The sequence below is a fragment of the Furipterus horrens genome, unplaced genomic scaffold (assembly GCF_987537825.1).
Source record: "Furipterus horrens unplaced genomic scaffold, mFurHor1.1.pri manual_scaffold_17, whole genome shotgun sequence".
Lineage (NCBI taxonomy): Eukaryota > Metazoa > Chordata > Mammalia > Chiroptera > Furipteridae > Furipterus > Furipterus horrens.
This window is the reverse complement of record NW_028327187.1, coordinates 95,211,763-95,235,831: the sequence shown is the minus strand read 5'-3', so window position 1 is coordinate 95,235,831 and position 24,069 is coordinate 95,211,763. Positions and strand designations below refer to the sequence as shown.

At 40.5% G+C, this 24,069-nt stretch overlaps 2 protein-coding genes across 2 annotated transcripts in view; both read left to right on the top strand.

The window, feature by feature from the left end:
- Positions 1 to 457: 457 nt before the first annotated feature.
- On the top strand, positions 458 to 12,852 carry LOC149991633 (uncharacterized). The gene is given in 4 exon segments (XM_090264124.1): positions 458 to 846; positions 2,333 to 3,209; positions 3,555 to 3,648; positions 12,782 to 12,852. Coding segments are annotated over 4 exon segments (1,431 nt in total).
- Positions 12,853 to 12,956: 104 nt separating this feature from the next.
- Positions 12,957 to 24,069, top strand: part of CFAP47 (cilia and flagella associated protein 47) — a 360,991-nt gene continuing 349,878 nt past the window's right edge. The window contains exons 1-3 of the mRNA XM_090264123.1: positions 12,957 to 13,148; positions 16,830 to 16,981; positions 19,223 to 19,338. Of these exons, the coding sequence (XP_090120249.1) occupies positions 12,957 to 13,148; positions 16,830 to 16,981; positions 19,223 to 19,338 (460 nt within the window). The remainder of the gene's footprint in view (positions 13,149 to 16,829; positions 16,982 to 19,222; positions 19,339 to 24,069) is intronic.

The window sequence follows — 24,069 nt, the reverse complement described above, 5'->3', positions numbered from 1 at the left end:
AATGGCAGGCTACTGCTGCATTTGGATTCCAAATTTTGGGCTCATTGCTAAACCACTGTATGAAGTTCTGAAAGGACCAGAATATAACCCTTTAGAATGGACAAAGGAGTGCACTCAGGCTTTTGAGTCCCTGAAGATGTGCCTGGCTTCTGCACCCACTTGGGACTTCCAAACTTACTAAAGCCCTTCCAATTATATGTTCATGAAAGGCAGGGCATTGCCCTAGGAGTCCTCACCCAAATGCTTAGTGACATTCCACAATCCATTGCATACTTGTCAAAGAAACTAGATCACACTGTCCAGGGATGGCCAACCTGCTTGAGAGCTGTAGCAGCCACCTGTGAGCTCTTATAGGAAGCTGAAAAGTTTTCCTTGGGACAGCCTATCACCATTTATGCACTCACCAAGTGGTGAGCCTTCTGGAGCAAAAGGAAATTTGTGGCTCACTGCTGGAAGAATGGGCAGGTACCAAGCAATTCTTCTTGACAACCCCAATGTCTCCCTCAAAACTGTCAGTAAATTAAATCCTGCTTCCCTTCTCCCAGATCCTGACTCGGCTGCACTAATACATGACTGTGCTGAAATAATTGATGAAATCTATTCTAGCAGAATTGAATTACAGGATCATCCTTTAGAAGAGGTAGATTGGACTCTATATATGGATGGAAGCAGTTTTATGGACAAAGGAAAGAGAAAGGCTGGTTATGCAGTGGTGACTCTTGAAGTAGTATCGGAGGCCAAGGCCTTGTCACTGGGAACCTCTGCCCAGAAAGCTGAACTGATTGCATTGACGAGGGCACTGGAATTGTCACATGAGAGAAGAGTGAATATGTATATCGACTCAAGGTACGCCTTCCTAGTTCTGCATGCTCATGGTTCAACCTGGGAGGAAAGAGGACTATTAACCCCCAACAAAAAGTAGATTAAGCATGCTGCAGAAATTTTAGAATTGCTAAAAGCTGTTCAGGTACCTTTACAGGTGGCAGTTATGCACTGCCCTGGGCATCAGAAAGAGGCCTCAGTAGTGGCTAGAGGAAACAATCTGGCAGCAAAAGAAGCTGCTAAAGGAACATTTATAGAGTCTTTGCTACCTGTTTTAGACTTGTCACAATTTGACCCTAAATATTAGACTGCAGACTTAGAGAAAGTGAAGAGCTGGGGTTTTGATGGAGAAGGTGCTGACAGTGGATGGAGAACGAATAAGAAGGAAGTTATACTGCTTCCTGAACATTTAGTAAAGCCAGTCACGAAGCATTTGCGTGAGGCCACCCACTATGGAAGAGAGTCATTAACTACATATATTTTACTGTGGCTGACAAGTTCTGGAATTTCTAAAGCCATACAAAAAGGAAGTGCTAGATGTGTTGTGTGCCAGAAGAACAACCCCAAAACAGATCCCCATCAAAACAAAGAAGGGGAACAATACCAAGGGCGGTGTCCGCTTGAAGACCGGTGGATAGACTTTACCCAGATGCCAAAAATCAGAGGGTGGAAATATGTGTTAGTCTTTGTTGACACCTTCTCAGGATGGGTAGAAGCCTGTCCTACTAGAACTGAGAAATCCTCAGAGGTAGTGAAAGCCTTACTGAAGGAAATAAACCCTCACTTTGGCCTCCCTGGCAGCATAGAGAGTGATAACGGACCTGCTTTTCTTGCAGAAAGTACATGGAAGGTTAGTAAATTTTTAGGAATCAAGTGGAGACTCTACAGGGCATGGAGACCTCAGGCTTCTGGGAAGGCAGAGAAAATGAATCACGCCTTGAAGAAAAATACTGTATAGTCAAGCTGTGCCACAAAACTCATCTCCACTGGGATAAAGCTTTACCTATTGCCCTGCTCAGGATAAGGGTGGCTCCTCGGAGTGGGACTCAATTGAGTCCTTTGGAAATTGTGTACGAGTGACCATTTCAGGCTGTGATTGGGGTGGGAGATACGTATGTAGATCAAGAAGTGAAGATAATTAAAATGTACATTTAATTCAGATCTTGGCTGTAATGAATAATCTTGCTTGTATTAGAGGCCTCTCCCTTACAGGTTCGCTACATTCCTTTGAGCCTGGAGATAAGGTGCTACTCAAGACCTGGAAGACAGGATCTCCACAGAGCCAACTAGGAGAAAAGTGGACGGGACCCTGGGACGTACTCCTCACCACCCCAACCACAGTGAAGTTGGCAGGAATAAAACGCTGGATTCATTGCACCAAAGCAAAGAAACCACCAGAGGAACGATGGACCACCAAACCGCAAGAAGATGTGAAAGTTATCTTTCAAAAACAATGACATGTTTTTTTCATTACTTTTTGTTTAACCTCATGTTATGGGTAACTTATCCCTTTCAAATGAGACAAAAATGTTTGGGTATATTTGGCAAAAGATGTGCTAAATCTTTCTGACTTTTGTCTCGCAGGAGGAACTTATGTTGAACAAGCTTTCTCTTCATGTCTTGTGGGTGTTTGTGCTCCCTTGGAAAGCTTTCAAAATTATACTATGTTTGACCATATCAGTAGGAAAATGACATACTTTTATATTTATAATTGGGGACCAGGGGTAACCCTAAAGGACAGGGAAATGTTTTCCTTAAAGGTTGCTAATGTAGCCCCAGCTAAAAACTGTTTTGTGCTTTCAGCAGATGTGAAGATGAATTGCACCACCATCACTAATGTATCTTATGCTTTTGCTCATGTTAAGTTGCCTGCAGGATGGCTTCTAATGTGTGGAAGGACTGCTTATTCCTATGTTCCAGCCAACAGTTCTGGGGTACCTTGCTCACTGGGAAGACTGACAGTGTTCATGCCTCAGAAGTCCCACCCCGCCTGGCTTCGATGGGAACTCTCCCTTGCGCCTGATTGTAACAGTGATTTAAACCTTTTTAGCCCCTCAGAATATATATCCTTGACTATATTTGTGATGCCAGCTGTGGTAACCTATTTGAATGTAGAAATAAGTAAATTGGCCTGTGCTATGGCAAAAGCTTTGAATTCCACTTCACAAGCCATCAGTGCTATTAGCCAAGAACTAGGACAAGTGAGAGAAGCACTATTAGAGAATCGTGCTGCCATAGACTACCTTCTTTTAAGACATAATCATGGATGTGAAGAATTTAAAGGACTCTGCTGTTTTAACCTGGCTGATAATTCACAGCTCACAGAGCATAAAATAAAGCAAGTAAATGAAGTAGTACCCAGCATAAAACAGAGAGAGAGATTGTTTGTGACAGCCTTGGTTTCCATGCCTTCCCTTCTCCCCCCACCTGCCTGCAGCTGCCTGGGAGAAAACGATATTTTGGGCCAGGAGTTTCCCGTGATAGGAGGGGTGCATCAAACTGAACCGCATTTGGCCATGATCGGCCCGTCAGACTTACAGCTGTGAGATAAACAAACTGAATTCAATAGTTCCTTTTTTCTTCCCCCTATAAAACAACCCCCTCCTTCCCTAGCAGCCCAGAGTCAGAGCCACCCGTGGCACGGCTCCCTCCCTCCCTGCTAATTCTCTCAATTAAGTTCTTTTTTCTGCTCGCTGCGTCTTGATATTTTCTGAGCAACTCCGTTCTTACAGTTTGGTATTGATTTGTCCAAACTAACCTCCTGGTTGCCTGGTATCACTGGTCTTAGAGAGGCATTTGTTGTTCTTATTTTCTTCATATTTTTTAGTATTGTAGCTTGTTGCTTCTTACAATGTGCCCCCTTATGCAGAATTGCAATTAAGTGTATCCCTAAGCACCCCACCAGAAGTTCCAATGCTAAAATACGTGCTCAACAGCAAAATGAGCATTTCCATATGAAGTTGATCTCATAGAAATAAGATAGTTTAAACTAACACTGGGGGAACAATGGGGGACTCAAATGTTGGAAAATTTTAGTTTCAGGTAGCAGCTAATAAACTTAGCAACCAATATATGTAAAAAGCTATTGTTTCAGGAACTGGAGGTATGACCCACCTCGATTCCAGGAGACCATAAGCAGTCCCACCTTTGTGCCTCAGCACCTGCAGGCAATCAAGATGGTATCTGAGCCACTGTACTCCAGGGTGACCACAGCCCAGGACACAGGGACCACCGCCCAGGACACAGATGAAATGACACTGCAGCTTTCATCCAATTAACCTTTTTCCTGAATTCCAACCCCCTTACCTACTCTTCTCCTTATCAAAGGGCCCATTTCATACTGGAATTTAAGACAATCTGTTAGGGTACAAACCCTCTGTCTTCTCAGATCACGGACCATCTGAATAAAGTGCCCATAAAGATTCAGTCCCTGTCTCTGCTTATTGGGTCTGGGAGATGACAGGCAGCACGAGCACCAGCTTTTCTGGTTTCATTAGCAGCAAAGAACAAATGTAATTAAATCTTGAAGTAGGGGGTCTCTGAGTCAGAATCAACAGTATTAGCATACCTATAAGTCAGGAAGTGATATTTCCACAGCTCAGTGCAAATGCCTCTGAGATCAAAGCAGAAAGATATTCAGCACCAAACACCAGGAAATCGAATGTAGCTAGACAGCTCAGCAAACAATTTAGGAAGTTACTACCCTCAGTTAATTTAGTTAATCGCTTAGATTGTAACTCAAGAGTATCCTGCATGGAAAAACTGAGAAGTAAAGGAAAGTGAGAGGGGGATACGCACGTTAGTATAAAACCAGCCTCTTTTTCTCTTTGGTTGTGTATACCCTTGTTGTGCACCCAGCTCAGCAGATCTGTGAATAAAGTCTCGTGTACTGCTGAAGTCCTGTGCCCCGGTGTTTCTATTGTGAGCATTTCTCACACTACCACACTTAATAAACTCCTGTGCTTAGAGAAGTTCTGCTTATTCTTTTCACTAACTTCTGTTTCTGTGTCAGTATTCTAACAGATTATAGAATGTATAATTCTAATAGATTTTTCCTGGATTGCATTCAGACTCCATTTTCAAAAAAATTATTTGAAATTAAAGATTTGGAGCTGTCAAATTTTTAATTGAACTTATTGGGGTTACATTGGTTAATAAAATTTATGGGAGTCAGGTGTAGAACTCTAGAATACATCATCTGTATATTGTATTGTGTGTTCACCACCCCAAATCACGTATCTTTCCATCACCATTTAGCCCCACTTTACCCTCTCCTGCCTTCCCCACCCCGTTTTCCCTCCCAGTGCACTCAATTCAAATAGGCTAAGGCAAACATCCTCAGATTTCCTTTATGAGGTAGGCCTTTTCCAACTGAATCTCTTAGGCAAGGAAGGGGGAAGGTCACTTTCCCAGTGACCAGCTTAAAATCAATATCAAAAGACAGTTGTTGGGGTGGCAAAAGCTTGGTTCCCTTCAACTGTTTTCCCTTTGTCACCAACTTTTTTAGTCCTTTAAACAGGTCTAGAAGTAAACATCCAAAAATTCTACTAGAAATCATTTTACTTATTTCCTCACTGTAATCCTTTCCTTGGAGTTCAGAAAGTCTAGCGACCATTGTAGTTTCTGCTAGCTAAGTATGAAGTAGGACTGTTACAGAGCAGGACCCCAAAAATTCCCCAGAGCCTGTGGTTCAGGGATAGGGAAGGGGACAACTTTCAAGGTGCCTTTGCATATCTATGGCTGGTAACTAGTGTCTTAGTTATGCAAATAATTTGTTCTTCCAAGGCCCCAAGGAGATGGGAGGAGTTTAGACCATAAAATGGTGAGGAAAGAGCATAAGCCTGCACAAGGTTCTAGGAATGGTCAGAACTGGTTACCACACCCACTGCCTCACAGGCCATGGTCAGGGATTTAAAAATAAGGCAGCAGCCATTTTCAGGAGAACCATGGGGCTTTGAAAGGGTGCGGGGCCACGCAATCTGAAAGAAGGAAAGGGAGGCCATGTAGCCTGGGCTAGTAAGAAAGCCGGCCTGCTGATGCTTTAATCATGTCAACTCCAGCGGACTCCAAAGCCTGGAGTTTTGAAACTCGGGACAGGCAGAAAGGACTGTGTTAAAACTTGGGACTTCATCATGATTCAGTGCAACACGGCATATGTTTTCCTGGACTATAAAATGGAGGATAATGACAACATACCCCAGATCCTGAAGGACAGAGCTGACAGGAATGGTGAACTTCTGGGCTTGGTTTTGGTTTATAGCCTTTTGGGGAGCAAGGGAAGTGCTGGGTCCTGTTGGAGAACAGGGCTCTAAGCATAAGTGCTCTCAGCAACCCCAAGTTTGGAATACTGTAAATAAAAACTTGTTTCCCTCAACACTAGTTGTTGGGTTTTACACCAAGGCACCATGTGAAAGAACATCCTTTTCAGTCAGTAACAGGACTTCTGATGTCCAATTCACATGGCGAAATTTACAGTAAACAGGTAAGATTTACAATTTTCTTTTAAATGAATTCAGAAGAGAAGAATGGCAAGTCTGGAGTGGATAGTTAGCATATCTCTCCTTAACACCCAATTCTCCATAACAGTATATAGTTCGTCATTTATTATAATGAGGAATAAAACTTAGCCTTATTTATAATATGTAATTATTCCAGTCAGAATAACTGCTTTGATTTTGACACACAAGTCCTGCCAACAATGCTGCCTTGGAAACCTGAGCAAAGATGAACACACATTTCATCCATGATATATAACCAACATTATTCTCCATGAAGCCTGCAGAAGATTAAAAAATGACACATATAATGTTCTATGTATCTTTAGAACTGCTATTACGTAAAATATCTTGTCATTATGTCTTTTTGTATCCCCTGGCTGGTTTGGCTCAGTGGATTGAGCGTCGGCCTGCGAGCTAAGTGTCGCTGGTTCGATCTTCCAGTCAGGGCACATCAGAGAAGGAAAACTCTGACTCCAAAAAACCTCCGCTGCCTTGCGGCATACCTCTTCAGGGGAAAGGCTAAGGGAGTAAACCCTGACAGAAAATCTGGAGCCGGAGTCCCTAAGGCGGTTTGACGTTGTAGTCAACACCGGCAACTCCTGCGGCGCACCTGAAGCCAAGCTGTATTGACTCCGTCTTTCCCTTGGACCCTTCAGCTGTGAAGAGAGGGGGGGTCTGCTGCATGGGCAACAGCAGACCCTCCATATCACCCTGCCCAGGCTCTGTAGCTTCAGCTTCACTGGAGAGGACACTCCAGCGTCATCGCAAGATGTCGATTCAACACGGGAGGAGACAGATACCGTGTCACTCCCGAGTCGGACTGCACAGCCATTCTCGGCGGTGCAGATAGACTCTTAAGAAGCTACACCATCGTCTCTCGAGACGGACGGCTGCCGGAATGTCTTTTTGTCCAAACTTAAAGTAACTACATAATCATGCACAGTTTAAAAATTTGGCTAAAAACAGCTTAGAGTTCACCAACAGATGCCTTTATATGGTCATTATTTTGTTACAGAAACAGGGGAGTCCAAAAATCCCCAGAGCTTGCGGCTGGGGGATGGGGAGAAGGAAGTAGCTTTTGGAATGCCTCCACATGCCTGAGGCTGGTGGCTAGTGTCTTTTTTATGCAAAATGGCTTTAATGCATCCAAAGCCTCAGGTAGACGGGAGGAGTCTTGAACCAGGGGATGGTATGGAAAAGGCACACAGAGCCTGCGGGAGGTTCTGTGAATGGTCAGAACTGTTTGCAACGCCCACTGTGTCAGAGGACGCATAAGCAGCTGCGGACATTTTAGCTCTCTCTCTCTCTCTCTCTCTCTCTCTCTCTCTCTCTCTCTCTCTCTCCCTCTCCCTCTCCCTCTCTCCCTCTCTCCCTCTCTCCCTCTCCCTCTCCCTCTCTCCCTCTCTCCCTCTCTCCCTCTCCCTCCCCCCCTCCCCCCCTCCCTCTTCCCCCTCCCTCTCCCCCCTCCCTCTCCCTCTCGCGCGCTCGCTCTGGGGCTCTCGCTCTCTTGCTCTCTCGTGTGCTCCCTCCATGTGGCTTGGAGAAGGGGTCTCCAGGCTGCTTTAAGAGGCTCTCGCCATGCGGTTTTGAGGAGAGGAGATCCATGCAGTTTGCAGGAAGAAGGCAGTTTACAAGGAGGCTGAGAATCCAGGCGGTCCTGCATTGAGAGCTGGAGGGCACCACGGCGCAGAGAGGACCTCCCTAATCAGAACTGAGTGATTGGCAGCTGCTGGTAAAGCTGAACTGTGTTTGGAAAGTAGGGAAACAGTTTCTCTGACTTTCCTAAAACTAGCCTGGTTTGATAGGGGGGAGGCAAGGATATGTGTTTAAGGGTGTTTTAAAGAACATAAGACTTAACAACAGAAATCCGCAAATAACTAAATCTATATAACTGTTAAATAAACAATTCTTTTTCTTTTCACCAAACTCTGGTATTGAGAGTTATAATTTTGGCGGCGGGCAATCGGACCCCTAACTAAAGAGCCCGTGGGTTTGTTTTCAATTGGAGCAGCCCAGGGGTTCTGTAACAATTTGATAATATAAACTGAACAAGAGAATTTGGAGGTAAAAAAAAAAAAAGACATGAGACTTACTAACGGGATAAAATTTATTATGTATGAACATATGGGGGTTACATAAGAATACGAGGCCCTAGAACACACTGGACAGTTGAGGGTTATAGGCCATTCTGGATAAGGAGAGGGAGGCAGGGGGTCTGAGATTTCATTGGTAAAGTAGGTAGAAGAAAAGAGCAAACTTTTGGTAAACAAATTCTTGCCTGGCCACCCAGAACAATGGGACACAGAGGTGAGTCCAGAAACAGGCTCGACCAGACCAGTTCCTCTCTGTGTGCCACACTGGAGTTTTTATTATGCTAAGGTGATAGCTCTCTTTCCTAAAGCAGGTTTTTTTTTCTATCTGAATTCCTTTAAGCAGGTAAAGAGAGAGAGGTTCAAAGTTTCTTTCTGAGTCTTTTTGATACAGGAAAACCCGAGTCTTCTTACAGTATAGAATTACAGATCAGCAAGTCTATTAGCATGCAGGCAAAGTTGACGAGTGGTAAGTTCTCATGGAAGAGAACTGGCTGAGCCAAGGTTGGGGTGAAAGGCATAGGCTTGGGGAGTAAAAAGCATCAGGTCCTTTGTCTTGAAGACTTACATAGTTTGCTGGGATGGGGGTGAGGGAGTTACATATTGATTTGCAGGTAAAGGTGGTGCCAGCTTCAGTGGTGGTGGTTGGGTGATGTGACTACCTAAACACAGGTATGTGTGGAAGGTTGTTAACCCAGATTCTTTTCTTGCTCCACACCACCTTTTGTCATAAGTTGTAAAACAGGTGACTGGAGGCAGTTAATCAAAATTAAGGCAACTAATAAAGTTATTTATGGGTTTTTCCTTGAGCACGGTGGACCCTCCTAAAACAGACAGTGACCAGAGGCAGGCAAGGAAACAAAGTTGTCTTTGGGGCCTTTTCTTTGAGTACTGTGGGCCACCTCCCACCTTCCTCCTGCATTTTGCTAACTTCTGCCTAACATTTTGTTGCTTAAACATAACCAGCTTAAAATAATCAAAATCCCAGAAGGCATATTTGGGGTGGCAAACTCTGCTTCTATTCAACTTCATCTAAAACTTACACTTAGAGTAGGTAAAAATATGGGCAACCAATCAAGGAGGCTTAGCTATAGTTACTATGGGCAGTGGCTTAGCTTTAGGCTTGGTGAACTTGTTACAGAACCCCAGCCTATGCTATTCTGGAACAGTTGTGGGGTCCAATTGCCTGCCACCAAGAAGCGTGACTCCCAATACAAAAGTTTGGCTGAAAAGGAAAGGGGGTCTATTTAAAAGTTTTATAGATTCAGAATAACAGCAGGTTTCTACCATTAAGTTCCACTCCCTTTAAAAGACCCCAAAACACTTAGTCCTGCCTCCCCCTGCCAAACCAGGCCAGTTTCAGAATATGCCAGTCAGAGGTACCGTCTTTCAGTAAAGCATAGTCCATGGCTCAGCATTCCCAGTCACAGTTCAGCATTCCAGGCATCTCCCACTGATCCGTGCTTGGTTAGGCAGGTCCTGCAATTCTAGCCTCATCGGCCATGCTGCTGTGTTCTCTAGGCAGGTGTCCCAGTGGTTCTCTTTCTTCCTCCAGACCTTGTGGTGGACTCTCTACAAACCACGTGGCTTCCCCCTTACACACCAGACCTCCTAGCTGACTCCCTTGTACCCCTTTTCAGACCTCAAGGCTTTTCTCTGCATCCTCATGGCTCTCCCTAATTTTAAATGCTGATGCACCATCCCTCACCATTATGAAAAGTACTTTAAGCCTATCATCTGCCCTTTTGCCTGAGGGCCGCATAGCTATTATCTAGCTATCAGCTTGCCATAGATATGCAAAGTACCTTAAAAGTTATATTATCTCCTTCCCCCACCCCCAAAACCATGGGCTGTGGGGACTTTGGGGACCCCTCCCCCTCTCTATTACAAACTTGGAGAGAGCTATGTGAAACCCTTCTTTAGCTGATGAGAATACCAACAGAACAGGGATACAAAATTTTTCTTCATTTGATGTAAACCACTATACGGGTATCCCACGTATAACACGGCACTTCTATAACACCGTTTCACTCTAACACAGAGAACTGGGGAACCTCCCCCATATAACACGGTACTTCTATAACACGGTTTTGCTCTAACACGACATGATTGTAGAAGATATCCAAGAATTGCTGGTAGAAGAAGAAACTGATGAAGCAATTTTGGTGGAAATGACATCTGGAATGTGCCAAGATAACTTAGGGGACCATGGCACTGATGAAAACAAAGAAGTTAAACAGTTTACTCTAAAAAGCATAAAGAAAGGCCTAGACTTAGCCGGACAGTTAGTCGTATTTCTTAAATGAAGATCCTTGCACTGAAAGGAGCACAAAGTTTGAGAGAGAACTTGAAAAGTGCTTAGCACCGTGCAACGAAACTTATAAAGATCTCTCAGCTAAAAGCAAGCAATCTAAAATAACAGATTTTTTGCAAAAAGTAGAGCATAGAAATCAAGATAATGCTGTAGAAAGTTCAGAGGATGAGGATATCTTGTCAAAAAGAAAATGCACTTGGTTAATTGAGCTTACGACTGATGAAAAAAACATTACTTAATTCATATTAATATGTAATACTTTTGAAGAAAATTGCTTTAATAAAGATATTTCTCTTAATTATAAATATATAGTAGTATTTTTTTAAGTTTTGGAACCTAACCCCCCTTTTGCTACTAGTTTGCTTCATGTAACACAGATTCACATAACACGGCATTTGTTAGGAACCTAACAACTGTGTTATATGGGGGTTACCTGTATCTTTACAGTATATAAAAGTCAGGCTTGCCTTACTCTTCTTGAGAGTGAATAGAAGACAATTTTGAGACCTCTTTGGAGTTTCCAATTTTTGCAGAAGGGCTTTGCATGGACAGTCGTCTTGGTTCAGTGAAATTCCTTGGGCCACTGTTATCCTTTCAGCGCTATAAAAGTGCCTTGCATATGAGCTCAAGGACATAGACGGGATTTATATTATGATATCATAGTAGTAATTAGTATAAAAATCTGGCTAGTTCTTACTTGTTAAGCCAAAATGATGCAGATGTTTTTAATGTATCAATTCATAAGAATTTGCAAATAGTAATCATCAACACCACCACTTCTGTTTTCAACTACTGACAACTACAATTCCAAGAAATTTTCAAACTGGTCTTTATATTCAGGGCAACTTTAAAGTGAAATAATAGCCCTGGCTGGTGTGACTCAGTGGATTGAGTGCTGGCTTGTGAACCAAAAGGTCGCTGGTTTGATTCCCAGTCAGGGCACATGTCTGGCTTGCAGGCCAGGTCCCCAGTTGGGGGTGTGCAAGAGGCAATCATTTGATGTATTTCTTGCACATTGATGTTTTTTTCCCCTCTCTTTCTGTCTCCCTTCCCCTCTCTCTAAAAGGTAAAAAAAATAAAAATCTTTAAAAAAAACACCTTTAAAAAATAAAGTGAAGTAATAACTTATTTACCATCTTGATACTGTGAGAATATTTTAAAACAGTTGTGGAAAAGGTTTTACAAAGATATTTACATTTCGAAGGATGAGTAACTGCTTAGAGGAAATAAAAGTACGAGAATATATATATATATATATATGTATATATATATGTGTATATACACACACACATACATACATATATATATATATATATATATATATATTCCATATAGTTTTTAAAATAAGAAACAAAAATAAAAGCCATTTCTGTAGTGCTTGCCTCCAAATTAGTAAAGGTCTGTAGACGTGTGATACAGTAATGATTAGAGAGAGATTAAAGTAGGGAAATACCACTCACCTAATATGTTTTGAAACACTAAAGCCATCACAGTAGATAAGGATGAGGAGAAAGTAGGGTTTGGGCACTGTGAATCATGGCCTGTTTGCAAGGTGCTTATCTAGCTGAGCAGCGCCTTGGTTTCACAAATGAAGATACGAGAGTGGTTAACAAAGTTCCCAAAGTCTATATACTCAGTGTGTGGTCCCTGGACTGCAGCTTGTAATGTCCTGGGACCTTGTTTAGATTTTTAGGCCCTGCCCCAGATCTACTGAAACATAAATATGCGTTTTAACAAAGGTACAGAGGATTGCTATTACATTTTTTAGAAACAGTAGCCAAAAGGGCACTGAATAGGACCCCTAGTATGCTCTGACTTTGTTTCCATTGAATTCCTCCATTACTATTGCATCTTGCTGCTTTAACAGACCCTGTGGGCACATCACTTCTGCTGCTCTTTAGGCTTAGTCTTGAGAAGAGTCCAGGAAAATGCTCCCCGCCAGTGCCATCTTAAAATTCTGCCAGGTCATGGCAAAGTGAGATGGTTCTGGGATTTGGGCTGCTGTGGCATTTTTTTCTGGCTATTCTGGTGACATCCGTGATCCCGGTGTTCATTAGCCAGACGCCTGCTTGCTTACTCAATTCGAATCTCCACCTCGCGCAGCTTGGGCCCCAGGGAAGTGGACTAGACTTCCGGTGCGCATAGAGGCTGACAGTTGCCTAGCAACGCTGTAAACAGTAGCCCACAGTGGATCAAGTCTGCTTCAGTTGGCAGGCTGCCTAGAGTGCAGACATGAACACACTCAGGGGCTCCCTGATCCCTCAGGAAGTGACAACTCCGAAGGAGTTGCAGTTGCGGGTGATTCCTTTGGAGCTGAAGTTCGAGGACACGATGGCGGGAAAGGTGTACCGCCAGCCAATTACTATCCACAATCTTGGCCACAGCAACCAGAAGATCCGGCTTCTGGACCCGGTCAACCCTCAGGTAACACACCCCGAAGTGCTGTGAGCAGGACCTCGGAAGGACTGGGGCTCTGACACTGCCTCCTCACTTTGGTGCCCTCTTGTCCTGGGGAGTGGGCATTGGGCTCCTGAGGCGATGGGGGGCAGGATTGGGTTTCCTGGGGAGCGGTGAGTTAGGTGTCCTTATGTATATATGTGCTCGCTTTTTTGTTTTGTTTTGTTTTTTTGTTCATCCTTTTTACTTAGGGTTGGGACACAGGGTGGGGACATTTGATCTAGAACCTCCCAGTTTCTTCATTCTGGGTATGAAAAGTAGGGAAGGGGTTCCATGTTTGTCTCCACTTAGCACAGAATCTATGCCTTGTGATACTGTCGAGTTATGGTGACATACCTTAGAACCATAAAGTGCCTGGTTACCCCAGATATTATAGGATAGTGGGAAAGTTCATTATTTACATTTTGACAAATATTTGTTGAGCCCCTACTATATAATAGGCGCTAGGTGTGAGGAATGCAAGATGGACATAGCCCTTCCCTCACATGACTTAGAAACTCACAGGATGTCAGTAAAGGTTTAATCATCAGCAAAATTAATGTCCTGAGAGGCTGTCCCCATCTTCTGACCTACAAGTTGACACCATTTCATCTCTATCTCACTATTAAAGAATGGGTGTGAATGAATGGTTATTAGTTTACTATGATCACCCGTTATCAGAGAGACTTTTGATACAGGAAAGGTAATAAGAATTTTTGATATGTAGGTAATGAGTAACTGATTGTTTCATGGAATATTCTTAATGATGAATAGTATTGCATTCAGCTGAACTTACATGTACAGAAATGGAAAGGTGTCTATGTTTTTTGTGTTAAACTTGCATATATTTGTTTGAATATACATAGAAAAATGGACTGTAGTGATTAGGAGGGTAATGAGAAAAAGGACTTTCATGTCCTACCTTTTACACATTTCAAAAATTGATGTACTATTTATCTACACTAAAGTGCCCAAATCTTGAAAGTAAAGCTTGAAGAGTTTATATATACATATAAATATGTGCCCTTGTAGCCACCACTTGTACCAAATCATAGAGTACCTGGAGTAATCACCCCTTGGAGATGACCAAAGATTAGTTTGGCCTGTTCTTGTGTTTCATATAAATGTAATCACACATTCTTCATTTTTTGTATTTCCATGTTTTAACAATAATAATGTGTTTATTTTGTAATAGTATATAACAAGGAACTGTTCATTACTCATTAAATCAAAAAGTACCGGATTCCTCAACATAGTATATAGTTAGTGGAAAAATTTATTTCACTACCTTACTACATATTTATTGAACAAGTGAATGTATATCTGAAAATACTTTCTTTTAAACCTCAAGCTGACAGTAATCTCAGACGTGGGTGAACACTATTTTATGGATGCCTCGTGGTTTTTATGCAGACAGAACAATGATATAGTTTGTTTTATTTTGGTTTGTATTTAGAGTTAAAAAGGAAAACGGTTTAGACCACATGTTTTTACATTGACAAGAGAATGAGTAGACAGGCTTACTAGTTAGAGGCCAAAGCCGTGAGCCCATTACACTGTGAATATCTTTGTTGCAAGACCTTGATAGGCACTCCATATCCTTCATAGGTATAATGGGAACTAGGGAAGAGATAGATTAGCAAAAAAGTGCATTCATTGTCTTGGAGGAAAAAAGAAAAACAAGGTGCTATGCAGAGAGCACTGTCATCACCACTATTATAATTACTTAGAAAATGATTCTAACACATGGTAGTAGTTGTTTTCCACCCTGGCTGAAGATCCGGCATTGTCTATGTAGTGAGTACCTACTATGTGTCATATGAAGTGCTATATACCATCTACTGAGGACTGCTGGTAGAAAATAAAGAAGAAACACTTTTTACAACACAATCCTGACTCATGTGGCCTCTGTTTTAGTCAGGCCAGTCTTACTCATAATTGTCCCTTTACTCCCATGGCTCAGACATTTTACAGATTTTTGACCCATATTTTCATTTTCTCTCCTGCAAGAATCACCCCTTTCCAAATTCCACCGATTTTTGAGGGTCAATGTGAGTTCTCATTTTCTTTAACAAGTCTTCTCTTATATTATCTCCAAATTCTTTCTTCCCTACTGGGTACCAAGTGCGTTTACAGACATTCATTATAGTTTGGACTTGTGTGCCCATGAATCCTGGTAAGTCTTAATTTTTATCTTAATAGTCAATTCAGAAGCTCCTAAGAGCAGGGAGGTGCCTTACACACCTTTGCAGACCGCTCAAAGTGCTCAACAACTTGTAGTTTGACCATTAGCACATGCTGCTTGAAGGCTTTGTTTCCCTTCTTGAAGATAGTGCCTCTTTCAGGGAAGACAGTCAGACCCGATGGGTAGACTGCCAGCACCCAAAGGCCTATCTGAGAGCAGTCTATAGTTTCTTAACTGTTTTGAAATTGCAGGGGCATTGAGGGTTGCAGTGTTATAGTTATGAGGTATCAAAATCTTTGTTTGTTGGAGGTATGATGCTGTCAGACTGGTGGTTGAAACCACTCCAGTGCTCTATCTCCTTCATGGCTGTAAAGCACTGCTTAGACTCAGCCTGATATTGAAATCCCTGAATAACTCATTTTAACATAATCTCCATTGCTGCTGATAGAAGCTCTTTGCTCAGTGAGGCTAGCTTATTAGCTGCCTGCTGAGAGATTATTTTGCTTATTCTTTTCTCTGCTTGTGTCTGAAATATTCCTGCCCCCACAAGGAGCACCTTTCTTGCTTCTCCATTTTTTAACATTCATCTCTAAGCCTAGGCCAAGTGTACTTCTACCTAGCCCATAGTAATCATGCTCTCCCGAGGATTTTCATGTTATGACTGTATCGCTCATATGACAGTTAATTAGTCCTTGGCTTACATTATTTAACTTTCAAGGGGCATATAGTCTGCTTCCTTAAAGAGGTTATGTATTGAGGAGAGGGACTCTGTATAGGTGTGGGGAAAGGGCTTAAGTTTTAGAGGAGGCAGATGTGTGTTTTGAGTCCATGTTGCCTCAGTGACATTACTTACACTCTACAAGTTCCAGTTTCCTCGTCTATATGCTGGGAGCCATAATATAAGTTTTACAGGACTGTGGAAGTGCACTGAGATGTAGGACACTTGACCTATTATAAGTGCTCAACAGATAGCAGTTCTCTTTCCCCCTTAATTTTTTTCCTGGAGTCTAGCAAATATTTGGAAAGAATAAAAGTGTCCCCCCCACCTTTGGCCTATTTCTTTTTACATTTCCTGCAAATTATGAAGTCTGAGTTCCCATGTGGGAAGTATATAAAAAGTTATATGTATATATGTATACGTGTATGTATATGTGTGCATGCATGTATTATGCATGTATACATGTTTGAGTAACCTTTTTATTAGTTTGCTCTTCCTTTTTTTATATTTAAGTATCCCTCAGAATTTGCATATTTCTTAATTGACTACATTGTCAGTTTCCATTGTCATGCTGTTAAAAGCATATCTGAAGGATCTAGAAAACAATAGGTATAAATAGTCATTAAGTCTTTGCCTTTAGGGCAGCAATATTGCCTAGGTCTTGATATATTTCTTGAAGTAATGTACACCCCTAGCTACAGTTGCTCACGTGATTTTCTTATTAGGAGTTAAGATGTGTAATTTCATTATTTTTCTTCTACTGAAGTTCAAGCTGATTTTGACCAGTGTGGATGAAGAGCTTGCTCCAGGACTTAAGATGACAGCTATGGTGGAATATCATCCTAATAATAATGAAAACACTTTTAACCAACTATATATTGCAGTAGGAAACAAAGCAATGGAGATCCCTCTTATTGGGTATGTATTCTTCATATTTCATGCTGACATTTTGCGCACTCTTTAAAGAAAAATTAGGGTCAAAGTAATAGTCTTGTGTTTTTTCCCCTTGTGTTTTTTCGCTTTTATAAACTACATTTAGATCTACAATTATTTTGTTTCTCTGGATTGTTGAGAGGCTCTGATTTTGCATATTATCCCATTCTGCATAGGAATCAGTTGATAAATGGTTAGGAAAGGAACAAACTATTAAACCATTACAAATATTTAATTTACATTTTACATTTTATTTTAAGTAAGGCCATTTTGGGCTGATTCTGCACGTTGACATGCCTGTGACTGGCATTCAACTCTGCTTGGTTGTGCTGTATGTGGAGAAAAGTGTTGAAGATACTTCTGCCTTTGAAAATGGATTTTGTCTCAGTCCCATAATATACCCTCTCTCATCAGAGGCGAGCTGCTCACCAGAGCTGCAACAGAAGGGTAACACTGCTTCCTTAAAGTGTGATGGACAGGGCTGAAGGGAGATGTCGTGAGCAAGCTTGCTGCTATGTTTCTTGTTTCTTTTTTTAAATTCAGGTGATTGAAGATTCACATGTGGTTATGAGAAATAATTCCTTGTGCATTTTCCCATTTCCCCCAATGCTAACATTTTGCAAAACAATAGGATAATACCACAACTAGAAATTTTACATTGAACAATCCACCTATTATATTCAGATTGTCACAGCTTTATTTAAAATGTGTGTGTGTGTGAGTGTAAGCTTTTAAATTCTATACAGTTTTACTACCTGTGTAGGATTTTTTTATCCACCACTACAGTCGAGATACTGAGCAGTTCCAATATCACAAGGATACGTCTTGTTACTTTTTACAACCATACCCACCTCCCTTCTGCCTCACGAGCACCATCCTTAACCTGAAAACCACTAATCTGTCTTCCATTTCTAAAAATTTTTAATCTCAAATACGTTGTGTAACCTTTGGGGATTGACCTTTTTCTTTTTCACAACAAAACTCCCTGGAGATGCAAACAAGCTGTTGAATATATCAATAGTTGGCTTCTTTTCTTGAGAGCTAGTCCATGGTATATGTATACTACAGTTTGTTTCACCATTGGCCTGTTGAAGGGTTTCAGGGCTGATTCCAATTGTTGGCTATTACAAACAAAGCTGCTATGAACATTCATGTACAAGTTTTGTGTGAAGATAAATTTTCATTTTCATATGCTGAGTCATATGGTAGTTTCATATTTAGTTTAAGAGAAAAATCCAACTTGTTTTGCAGAGTGGCTGTATCATTTACATTCCAGTGAGCAGTGTACAAGCAATCTGTTTTCCGCATCTTCGCTGGCATTTGTTGCTATTCACTGTTTTTAATTTTAACTGCTTCAGTACTGGAGTCTCATTGTAGCTTTAATTTGCATTTCCGTGTTTTTACTACAGTCCTTGGGTCTCAAACCAGCCAGCTCTACCTTCTCACCAATTTTCATCATTCTCCTTTGCTTGCTTCTTGCACCGTTTCTAGGGTTTATAGTTATGTTTAGTGGGGAGGAACATGGAAAAACGGATTTATGCAATCTTGTCGGGAAACCAGAAGTTCGTATTATCCTGATCTTCCTAAAGTCCTCTAGTAGACAAATATAAAATTAGTAAATTTTAAACATGTTTTTTTCATGTATTCCTAAAAACTATGTTTCTCTTTCACATTTAAAAATTCCTAAGGTTGCGAAGATGCAATTGCTTATTATACAATAAATGTTACTGTAAGAGGGTTACATGCCTCTTCCAGGTGTGTCGAGTACAATGCAAATACAATAGTAATTTGTTCATAGTTGAAATTTTTACCTCATGTCTTTCCTCTCAAATTTGTATTTGCATTCCATTTTTCACCATAGCATCACACCTTTTATTTAATCAGATTTGGCATCATCAAAACTACTTTACTTTGTTAAGGTCACTTCTACTCTTTTTGAGGAGGGTCAAAAGAATGCATTTTATAGGCGTAGGTGGAGATTCCAAACTAGAACTCCAAATGTGTTTTAAGCAAAAAAACATTGAGCCATGTCGGTAGCCTCTCAGGGTGAGTACTTAGATGCATAAAGTCTGATTTCTTTGTTTAAAAATTGTCTTCTTGTTTTCATGTCTCTATTTCACAATTTCTTTACTGACAAATGTGCCACTGGTTAGGATACCTGGAGATTTAACCACAAAGTTATAATTGTTAAAACTCATTATGTGGTCCTCTTTTCTCCTCTCCTAGGTTGATTCCATGCTGTCGATTGGAAATTGAGCCAGAAGTTAATTTTGGCACTTTGGCTGCCAATAGTAAAATGTATTGTAAAGAGATTAGAATCTTTAATCATGGCAAAGCTCCAGGTAAATACTTCCTGTCATATAAATTTACTTACACTTTTGAAAGAAAATTGATACAATTTGAAAAATATACCTTGTATAATTAATGGATTCTCTGATTCACACCCCACCCCCAATGTTTATCAGGCCTTTAAATAGGATGACTGTACAGGACTGGTAGGCCATTATTCAGGAAAGATTACTCCATCTGCTTATGATTCTGGTTAACACACCCTGGCTCTCGGGTGACTGGTGATGGACCTGGCAGTAAAAGGCAGAATGGTGTCGTGGAACTGACCTAGTCCTTAGGGTCCTCCTGAGATAGAATCAGGTATAGTGACTTACAAGCTGGGTGATCTGGTATACATTGACCTTGAGATTCCTTATTTATAAACTGGGTGATAAAATGTACTGTGGTTAATTATGTACGTACTTAAGGTTGTAATATGGTACTTATCAGACACTCCAATTTTTTTTTCTCTATTGTATTCAACTCTGAATTCATATGATGGTCCTTAGAAGGCTCTTACTAACTCTTTATTGAAAGAATAAATGCTTTTCTCTTCTCCAGAATGGATTCTTTCTGGAGATTTTTGCTGTGACCTAAGGATTTACATAAAGATGTGTGTGTACGTGCTCATGCACACTCTTCATTGTTGGTATACGTTAGGCATAAAAGCACTATCCCTTCATTCTCATTGGATGCTCGGGACCTGGGGTGGCAAGACTGTCATTTCTGGCAAGCCCAGATGAGGGCTAGCTCCACACAGGGAGGACCTTTCACTCTGAAACTGCTTGTTGGCTACATAAATCAGGTCTTAAAACCCATTCGACACTAAGTGAGGATGTTCTCTGGGCTGCTTGATCGAGCAGTGGGAATTATTAAGACAAAGGCAATCTCTCACTTCACTGATTTTTTTTTTTTTTTTGGCTGGGATATAAACAAATAAAACTGATAATTGTTTCTTATTGAATGAGGCTCATTTTGCTTTTGATGCTTTGGTTTTTAAGTGATCGAATTTCTGGTGCCTGTGGGATTATAGAATATTAGGCTCATTTGTGGTCTGACTACAATTTTAAGGATAGAGTCTCTCATGGTATGTATTGTGGGCTGTATGGTCCTTTAGACTCTGGTTATATTTTAGAGCAGTGATATTCACTCTCTCTTTGAGAGAACTTTATTTTATTATTTTACTTTCCAAAAATCTCTCTTTGACAGTTGTTCATAACAAATCCTTCAAAGTTTTATTTCCTCTCTTTATTCTAAATCTTACCAAACTCTACAGTTTTATTACATATAAAAGTTCTTTATAAGTAAAAAAATATGGTTTTATTTTAATTGAATATTTAATATTATTGCGACAACATGGATGGAACTGGAGAGAATTATGCTTAGTGAAATAAGCCAGGCAAAGAAAGCAAAATACCATATGATATCACCTAATACAGGAAACTAAAGAACAACACAAACAAAGGAACTAAATAGAACAAAGAGCAGAATAGCAGTCAATAGCGGGGAGGGGAGAGGGAGAGAAGGGGGATAAGTAAGGGAAGGGTTTAGTCAAGGAATGTGTATGAATGACTCATGGACATGGACAACGGGGAGGGATATGATTGTGGGAAAAGGGATGGGCTGGGTGGGGGGAGCAATGGGGGAAAAATGGGACAACTGTAATTGAAAAACCAAAAAATAAAAGAAAGAAAAATAAAGAAAGAAAGAAAGAAAGAAAGAAAGAAAATTAAGCCTCAGACTTGGATCCTATATTTTAGGAAAATAATTTACATTGGTTTTTAATATTGTATTAATATTTTATGTGTGCATAGTATTTGTTGGGAATACTCCATTTTGTAAATTATAATTGAGAACTGTGAAATGTTAATTACTAATACTTTACAAACAAAATATTATCAATGAAACACACTTCCTTAGTATTGACTTTGTCCCTCATTTTTGGAGTTGAATAATGTTATTTTTCCACCATTACCAAAATTGACAGTATGTTTCATATTTACAGCAAGTACCTGTAAAATGTCATAAAGTACTTATTACCTACAAGCACAATACATAAATATTCATGATACTAACAATGTAATTTCATGAAGAAAAACACTTATGCAGAAAATAGATTCAGCAACCAAAGACGATTTAAATAAATTTTTTAAAAAGGATTTTATGTGCCAAATATTTTATAGTTTTAGAGTCAAGGATCAAATATTTACAAATTTATATGTATACTTAAGAGGACATAAAAAGCTACACTCAGCAGGTTCACGATTTGTACAACTTTGTTTACTCTCTTTGGTAGTGACAGTTTGGTTTTCTTTGGTTTTGTAGATCCCGAAGTTTCTCTGTGTAACAACTTCATGATGTTTCATTCTTATATCCCTTTATGTTTCCTAAGTTCACTCCTGCCTGTGCAAAGTAGAATGTTTCTTAACTTCATGCCTGACTTTGCAAAGTAGTACTTACCTTTTCATTTTGAAACGACACAGCTCAATCTTTAAGATGTCTCTGTCATTAGTATTTTATGAGCTGGTGAACTCCATGTTCTCTTTTATGATTTTATTGTTTCTCGGGCATCTTGGCAGATTGAAAAAAACACTGTTATTTTAACTTGCCTTGAATTGCAGTCATTTACTTCTTCCCCTCAGTATTCTTCAATATTTGAGTAGACATTTTCCTACTACAGCGTTATGATATAGAACAGTCTTTAAAGTCCCTAGTATGATCTTTACACACCATTTCTTGGTTTAAATAGCTACCATAGAACTCATAATCTTTTAGGTTGTTTTGGGTCATTTGGCACAAGACATATGACCTTTCCCTTGTTCTTAATGCCCACTTTCCCCAGTTTCCTTATCGTCAGCATCACCTCTCCACTTCACTGTCTAGAAGAGCCTGGCATCATCTGTCAACCAGGAAATTTGCTAAATTGGACCCAACCTGGGTGTGGTCCTTGGGATCCTCTCAAACTACCCAGAAGCATCCACTATTTATTCACAATGCATATGTTTCTTTTCTTGGAAACCAATGCTATGGAATCTCAATGTACTTTTCATGCATAATACCATGCTAGATATATAGTAGACATTCAATAGACCTTTGTTTAATTGATTTGGTTCAGTGGTCTCAGAGTTTTAGTGAAGAACCATTAAGCTTTCAATGAAAGGTGATTTTGGAAGTAACCCATTTAATCACATATGAGCATTCTGAAAGTCTCTGAAATTTAGTCATTTGGAGACAGGTTGAGACTGGTACATCTTTGGTATGCTTAGACCCAAGGAAACTTAAGGAGGAAAAAAGCATACATAGCCAATAAAAATGGCCTTGAATATATAAGTCTTGATTTTCTGTAGCATTCTATAAAACTATGGACTGCTCACCTTAGTTTGGAAGAGTAAAGGCCAGATAACAATGTGCATTTTGCCACCCATTGCCTAAGCTGCTTCTCTAGGAAAGGTAGAGCCCTGGCTGGTGTGGCTCTGGATTGAGCACAAGCCTGTGAAGGGGTTGCTGGTTTGATTCCTGGTTGGTGTGCATGCCTGGGTTGTGGGCCAGGTCCCCGGTTGGGGGCGCAAGAGAGGCAACCACACATTGAAGTTTCTCTCCCTCTCTTTCTTCCTCCCTTCCCCTCTCTCTGAACATAGATAAATAAAATCTTTTTTAAAAATTAAAAGAAAAGTCAAGCAACTCTGATTAAAAAAACAGGTTTGTACAAAAGACCCTTCATCTCAGCCTCAGCTGTATTTGTTCTCCTAAGTCTCCTCAGTGGACAAGCCCACGTGTTTATTTTACATCGCTTATTAACAACATTTGACACAGTTGGCCACTTTGGCTTCTATGACCCCTCACTCTCCTATATAAAATAATGGTTAATAACAGCTCACGTCCTGGCGTGAGGTCTTCCAGGGCCCAAGTCTTGGTTACAGCAGTTAACTGGCTGTCAGGCCACAGGCAAGGAATTTATACTTTCTGAGCATCCACTGCCTCACTTGTAGAGAAACACCTGCTGCCTGCCCTCTACAATTGTGATGATGATTAATAAAATGTTTAGCATGCATGTATTAAGTCACGAATAAACATTCACTTTTGATGTTAGAATTATTCCTTTCTACTGCCTCCCTCCTCTTTAATTCTCTTTTGGGAACTGCCGTCCATTTTTTGGTACATTAAACGTGAGTGTTCCTTAGGATTTTCCAGGGACACTCATGTTTCCTCACTCAACATGCTTTCCCTAGGCAATCGCTTCCATTAATTCACTGAAGTCTACACAATATTTTGCATTTCCTTCAGGTTTCTCAAACTTAACATGTCTAAAACAAAACTCCTCAGCCTCTCCCCAAAATTTGTTTTCTTCTCTTGTTCATTAATGTCACCACCATGTATTTGGGAAAGTCAGAAACTTGGCAAAATTCTTGAGGCCTCCCTTTTTTTCACCTCCTACCCCCTTAGTCAATTATTAAATCCTGTCTCTTCACTTCCTGATCATGTCAATAACTCTACTTCTCTCTGTCCCATTTCCACTTCTCCACAATAGGCTATCATCTTCTCTTGCCTAGTAATTGCACCAACCTAAATTATTTCTCTGAAGTTTCATCTTATCTCCTTGTAGTTTATTTTCCACACATTAGCCAGTGTTATATCTGAAAAGAAAGGAAAATTGATGGCAGAATTTTCTCTGTAATGCCCTTCCTTCAATGACACTTTTAGGATGATGTCCTTGCCCCTGTTGTTAGCAGTTAGAAAATACAACA